General features: G+C 57.4%; 1 protein-coding gene across 1 annotated transcript; it reads left to right on the top strand.

Annotated features, from left to right (window-relative positions):
- Positions 1-63: 63 nt before the first annotated feature.
- On the top strand, positions 64-2,916 carry NME3 (NME/NM23 nucleoside diphosphate kinase 3). The gene is made up of 5 exons (XM_032704219.1): positions 64-191; positions 701-831; positions 1,217-1,318; positions 1,785-1,897; positions 2,638-2,916. The coding sequence occupies exons 1-5, from the start codon at positions 146-148 to the stop codon at positions 2,753-2,755; spliced, it is 510 nt and encodes a 169-aa protein (XP_032560110.1). The 5' UTR covers positions 64-145; the 3' UTR covers positions 2,756-2,916.
- Positions 2,917-6,528: the final 3,612 nt, after the last annotated feature.

Genomic DNA, 6,528 nt, shown 5'->3' with positions numbered 1-6,528 from the left:
CAGGCCCCGCCCGTTGCCATGGGAACGGCCCATGCCCGGTGTCCCCGTGTTTCGGCCCCGCCGCTCCGCGTCCCCGGCGCGATGGTTCCGCGGGGGGGCGGCGGCGGCGCGAGGAGAGCGCGGCCCCTTTAAGAGCGGCGCCGCCATGATCTGCCTGGTGCTGGGGCTCTTCGCCGGCCTCTTCCACAGCGGTGCGGGACGGGCGGCACCGGGACCCCCCGACCCTGTGCCCCCGTCGGCTGGGACCCCCCCCGACCCCGCGGGCCCGGGATCCCCTCTGCCCGCTTGCCTGAGGGCCCGGGACCTTCCTTGTCCTCTGCCCCCGCGACTCAGGGACCAGGACCCCCACCCCTGCCCCTGTGCCCCCGCACCCGCGGGCCAGGGGCCCCCTGTCCATGTCCTTCAGCGTCCGAAATCCTGGGACCCGCCCTGTGCCCCTTTGTCCCTGGGACCCCCCTCCTGACCCTGTGCCCCCCGCGCCCGAGGACCCTTTCCTTTCCCCCCCGGGGTCCTGGGACACTCCCTGCCCTTGTGCCCCCGCACCTGAGACCCCAGGACCTCCCCCTGTCCCCGTGCCCGGGGCCTGGCTCCCCCTGCCCGCGTGCCCCAGCATTGGGATCCTGGGACCTCCCTGTGCCCCCTTGGCTGCAGGCCCGGGGGGTCCCCTTCTCCCCCTCACCGCTGTGCCCTGTCCCCGCAGCCCTCGGCGGGGTCAATGAACGCACCTTCGTGGCCATCAAACCCGACGGGGTCCAGCGGCACCTGGTGGGGGAGATCATCCGGCGCTTCGAGAGGAAGGGGCTGCAGCTTGTGGGGATGAAGCTCTTGCAGGTGAGTGGCCGGGCCTGCCCGGGGGGTCCCTGGAGCCAAGGAGCACCCCCAGGCCCCGGCTGTGCTGGTAACTGCAGGGGTTCTACTGTCACCCAGCTTGCACAGCACCAGCACCAAACCCTCCCAGGGCACAGGGGTGTTGGCACCCAGGTGCCTGAACTGCCTCTCAAGGGTGATGCCAGCTGTGGGGAGCATGGCTGTCCCTGGCTGTGTCCGTGCTCCAGGGCTGGCACTGAGCTGGCACGTGGAAACTTCTCTCTGTGTCAGGCTGCTGCTGGTTCCCTCCTGGAACTGAGCACCTGTGCAGGAGCTGGACTGTAACACACAGCATCCGGGTTTCCCTGCATCCCTCAGGTAGCTAAGCTAAGCTCTGTGCTCTCTGCAGGCCTCAGAGGAGCTGCTGAGGGAGCACTACGTGGCCCTGCGGGACCGGCCCTTCTACGGCCGCCTGGTGAAGTACATGAGCTCCGGGCCGGTGGTGGCCATGGTGAGTGTGGCCATGTCCTCTGCACCAGGGGACAGGGAGGAAGGACAAGGTTTAAGCAGCACTGGCTGTTGGCATGATGGAAACAAGGTAGCTTCTTTCCTCAGAGGGTCTCTTGAAGCTGTACTGACCTGTAGGGATGTTTTCTGTGGTAAATTAAATTGTAGCATCACTGACTGGTTTGGGTTGGAAGGGACCTTAAAGCCCATCTCATTCCATCCCCTGCCATGGGCAGGGACACCTTCTACTATCTTAAATTTCTCCAAGGCCTGTCCAGTCTGGCCTTGAGCACTTCTAGAGATATGGAGAAATCCACAGACTATTCTGATTATTTTCCAAAATCAACTTTTGAAGGCTATTTGGAGAGACCCTTTCCTGTCTCTCACCCAGGTGGATCAGAGGGATTCAGAGGACAGATGTGATGTGCTGGGGCACTGTGGGGGCTGATCCTGGTTCTGTTCTCCTGTAGGTGTGGCAGGGCCTGGACGTGGTGAGGACGGTTCGCACGATGATCGGGGAGACGAACCCGGCCGAGTCCAGGCCTGGCACCATCCGAGGGGACTTCTGTGTTGAAGTCAGCAAGTGAGAGCTTTGGCTTCTTCTTTCTTCCCTCAGTGTTTCAGGGCATCTTGTCCACACACTCATGTGCCAGGCCTGCCTGAGCCATGTGAGCCTGCACACCCGAGCAGAGCTGCTCCCTTCTGTACTCACAGCAGAGCTGAGCTCTGCCTCCCAGGCTTGGCTTTGGCAAGAGGAGGAGCCTGGGTTTGTGTGCTTCCCTCTCCCTGAGGCCTTTGTTGAAAGCAGATGGGGTTTGCCTGTGTTTTCCTCTGGGAATCAGGCTGTGAAGAGGAAGGGAGGAGCCCTCTCAGCCTTTTCCTGGGAATAGGTGAAGGTCTTTGGGTGGTGACCTTGGGTGGCCACAACCTGGCTTGTGGTAGACATGGCTCACATTGAACCCTGCTGGCTGAGGTTTCTGTTCCTGGGTGTCCGATACCAAACCGCCTTTGACAGAAGGGAGGGGGGAAATCTGGAGGCACAGCTGGAACTACTGACATAAAAACAAGCAAACCACTTGCAGCTCCTCCTGGAGCAAACAAATGGCTCCTCATCATAGGAGGAGGGAGTTCTGGGAATGGGCAGCTCCTGCACATCCATGTCCCACACCCTGAGCTGGAAGAAGGGGGGGGTTGGTAGGAAAGAATATTGTGGGATAGGACTGGCTCCATTGCTTTAATTAAATTGGTCAAGGGGAAATTTTCCAGCATCCTCTTCCACCTTCCAATGCTGAGTGCCAGCTGATCCCTGTCTCCTCCCCCCAGGAATGTGATCCATGGCAGTGACTCAGTGGAGAGTGCCCAGCAGGAGATCTCCCTGTGGTTCCACCCGGAGGAGCTCACATGCTGGGAGGACACAGCCCAGCACTGGATCTACGAGTGAGGGAAGGACACCTTCCTGAGGGGACACAGGACATTTCCATCCATTGCATGGCTGTGGATCCTGCTATGGGATTCCTGTTCTGCCTGTGGGGTCCTGGGAGCTGGGCTGTGTCTGGAACAATGTGCTTCAGCTCCTGCCAAGAGTAACTGTTTCTTTTTTTCTCTCTGCTCTAGTAAGTAGCATTGTTGCTCTGTTTGCTGCAGTATCTTAAATCCCAAGTAGCTCAAGCTGATTTACTGAAGTATGTACTGGACTCTGGGCCCGTCCCTGAGTGTTCCCAGCCCTGCCTGGTGCAGGAGAATATGTGTTCCTTGCTGCTGGGAGAGGTGCTGGTCACGACAAGGTGATGGGATTGATAGAATTTACCTGCATTTCTAGAAGGCTTTTCACCAAAGGCTTTTAAAGAACTAGGCTGCTCTGGGGTGTGGGGGAAAATTCTCCCTTGGGTTAAGAGTGCATTCCAAAACAAGGAATGAAGGATGGAACAATCCCTCTCCCTTGGTGGGAGCTTCATGTGCTGGGGTTGGCACAACCCCACCCGGCTTCAGACACGATCAGTGAGTCCATGGAAAAGTTTCTCCAAAGGCTGTTAAACGCACAGTTTAACTCTGGCTCCAGTTCCTGGACTGGGAGCAGGGAAGCAGCTTCTCCAGCCGTGCTCTGGTTCTCTGGGGCTGCACAGCCTTGGCCTGACCCCGCACCCTCGGTCCCACACTGTCCCTGCCTGGGGACTGACACAGGCTGGTGAAGCTGCAGCACTGGGGCAGCCAAGGAATAGAAGGGGGAGAGTGAGGCAGGGAAGGATTTGTGGGTTTGGGGCTCAGGAAGGACTAGGAGGATTATTTAGTCCTCTCTTGTGCACAGTGCAGGCTGTGGAGTCCTGGCACTGAGCTCTGGGAGATCCTGAGGTCTTCTTTGTCTGATGGTGGAGCTTCCCTGCTGGAAGGGTATCTGGGGACCAAGTTTGTAATGGGCTGGACACCCCCTGTGAGCTCTCAGTGGGCCACCCAGCTCCTCAGAGCTGTGCTGGGTCTGGAGTGTAAGGACAGGGACAGTGACATGGCATCCTGCCATCGAACAGGGATATGGTTAAACCCAGGGAACGAGATCCCCTGGGGCTTTCCTGTGTGTAGGGTTTTACCTGTGCCTTCAGGGCCTGTCCCGCTCTGTCTCTGGCTCCCCAGCTCTGTAGCTTCTGGGGGCAGAGAGAACTCACTCCACTCCCACTCTGGGCTAGGGGTCTCCCTCCAGTGGGGCCTCCCTTCCCTTCCCTCAGCTGCCCGACTGCCTCAGCCTGGCTGCTCCTGCCTTGGCCTTTTCCAGGAGCCTCCTTACAGCTCTAAATACCTGACAGATCCCATTTCTTCCTGGAACTCCTCCATTTGGTTGAGCCCAGAGTCTGGTTGCAGGAGACACTAGCAAAGTAAAGACTGAGGTGTGAAGAGAGCAGGAGGAATATTTCATTTGTTGTTTAATAGATGTATTGAAAAAAGCTGTTGGCTCCAAGAGGTGCCAGTTCTGTGACACAGGTAAACTGTGGCCAAATCCCTGAGCATCATCTCTTGCCATTGCCTTTTCCCGAGGGATCCCTCTTCTGTTGGCACAGATGAGATTTAAGGTGCCCTCCCAGTTTCAAAGCACACTGGATTCCAGTCATATAACAGCCCTGACTCCTCAAGGCACAGTCAAGGCCAGCCCTCTCCTCCTCCCCATGTGTAGTTTGGTGTCTGCCATGAACTCGTCCCTCTCTGGCCCGATGGAGCAGCCCCAGTGCAGGGAAAGGGCCCCAGAGACGCCGCTGTGTGAGTGGGGACAGGGCTGGGCTGGGGGTTCCTCCAGCCCCTGTGACTTTAATTGCTTTGCATGTTGGTTCCTGCTGCTTCTCCTCTGTCTGAGACTCTGTTAAACTGTAACAATAAAAGTAGAAACTGTCTGTGGATCCTCTCAGGGCTCTTGAAGGCAGGAGCCTGCAGGTGCTTGGCAAAAATAGCCAGGCCAGCCCAGCCAACAGCTGGAGGAAGGTTTTGGGTGCACCAGTTGTGTCAGAGCTGGAGGAGGTGAAGGCAGTGATCCCCTTGTCTCTGCCCTGTGCAGGGCTCCAGTGCTTCCCCCTGAACCAGCAGCATGGCTGGGATGATCCCCAGTGGAGCCAGACTGAGCACCGTGCGCTCGTGGCAGCAGAGCCAGAGGGCTCTGTGCTTCTGCAGGACTCGGGGAATCACAGAATAGTTGGGGTTGGAAGGGACCTCTGGAGATCACCCAGTCCAAACCCCCTGCCAAGGCAGGGTCACCTGGAGCAAGTGACACAGGAACATGTCCAGGTGGGTTTGGAATGTCCCTAGAGAGGGAGACTCCACCCCCTCCCTGGGCAGCTGTTCCAGAGCTCTGCCACCTCCATGGAAAGAAGTTCTGCCTCATGTTGAGATGGAATTTCTTGTGGTTTAGTTTCTGGCTGTTGCTCTTCATCCTGTCACTGGGCACCATCAAATAAAGTCGTGTACCAGCCTCTTGACTGGATGCCAACCCCCTGCCAGCCCCTGCAGGTCTTGTGATCAGCCCCTGGCTTCTGCTCCTGGGGCTTTGCCCTGGATTTTGAGCAGTGCGTTTGCTGAGGATTTGGGCCTGAGCTGGTGCCATCAGCCAAGCAATACAGGGTATTGGAAAGTGGAAGAGTGTCTAAATTATGGGATGGGAAATGGCTTTTAACCTGTTCTCTCCATGGTTTCCTCCCAGCACTGTTAGTGGATTGATAGAACACAAAGCTCCAGCTGCAGTGTGGAGCAGGACAATCCCCCCCCTTGACCAACTGAACCCCAGGATACACTTGGCCCTTTTGGCTGCCACTGCTGACTGATTCAACTGACCCAACCCCCCAGGTCTGTTTGCTGGGCTGTTCTCCAGCCTCTCCTCCCCCAAACTGTGTGTGACCTGTCCCAGGTGTGGAACCCAGCACTTGCTCCTGTTAAACACCACACAGGGGGTGACTGCCCAGGTCTCTGTAAGGGCCCTCTACCCTGAGGGACCCCACAGCTCCTTCCAGTTTAGTATTGTCAAACCTACTTAATGTACATTAAATTCCTGCATCTGGATGATTTATAAAACACTCAGTGGCAGCAGCCCTCAAACCGAGCCCTGGGGAGCCCCACTGGTGACTGTCCTGATGTGACCCCATTTCCTGTGACCCTTTGAGCTCAGCCAGCTGCTCACCCGGGCACTTGTGGAGCTGTGGGGGCCAGTTTATCCAGGAGATGGGGAGAAATGGTATCAAAAGCTTTACTAAAACCCCAAACCACCACATCTGCTGTCTGCCCTCGATGGCTTTGACACAAAGCTGGAGGAAGTGCCCAGGAAGTTCCACCTGGACATCACTGCTGTGCACTGAACAGCCTGCCCAGAGGGAGGGGTGAAGTGCTTCTCACTGGGGATATTCCAGAACCTCCTGGACACGATCCGGTGCCATGTGCCGTGGGATGACCCTACTGGAGCAGGGAGTTGGGACCAGATGACCCACTGTGGTCCCTTCCAGCCTGACCCACCCTGGCTGTGACTGATGACTGCCTTGTCTTTCAAGTGTTTTTCAGTAAGTCCCTGAATAACCGTCTCCATAATTTTACCAGGCAATGAAGGGAGACTGACAGACCTGGAGGTTCCAGGGTCTTCCTTCTTTCCTGCTTGAAAACTGGGACATTTGCCAGCTTCCAGTCAACAGAGATCTCTCCAGATTCCCCAAACCACTGCAAAATACCAGAGCAGTCCCACGATGGCATCAGCAG

This window comes from Chiroxiphia lanceolata, chromosome 16, assembly GCF_009829145.1.
Source record: "Chiroxiphia lanceolata isolate bChiLan1 chromosome 16, bChiLan1.pri, whole genome shotgun sequence".
NCBI classification, from domain to species: Eukaryota; Metazoa; Chordata; class Aves; order Passeriformes; family Pipridae; genus Chiroxiphia; species Chiroxiphia lanceolata.
This window is presented reverse-complemented; position numbering and strand designations above follow the sequence as displayed.

What these genes read in the sequence shown, in the direction of transcription:
- NME3 (XM_032704219.1), top strand. Translation starts at nt 146, where the DNA reads ATGATCTGCCTGGTGCTGGGGCTCTTCGCCGGCCTCTTCCACAGCG. An exon ending in TGGGGATGAAGCTCTTGCAG is followed by an intron (nt 832 to 1,216) that starts GTGAGTGGCCGG and finishes TGCTCTCTGCAG; the next exon opens with GCCTCAGAGGAGCTGCTGAG. An exon ending in CCGGGCCGGTGGTGGCCATG is followed by an intron (nt 1,319 to 1,784) that starts GTGAGTGTGGCC and finishes GTTCTCCTGTAG; the next exon opens with GTGTGGCAGGGCCTGGACGT.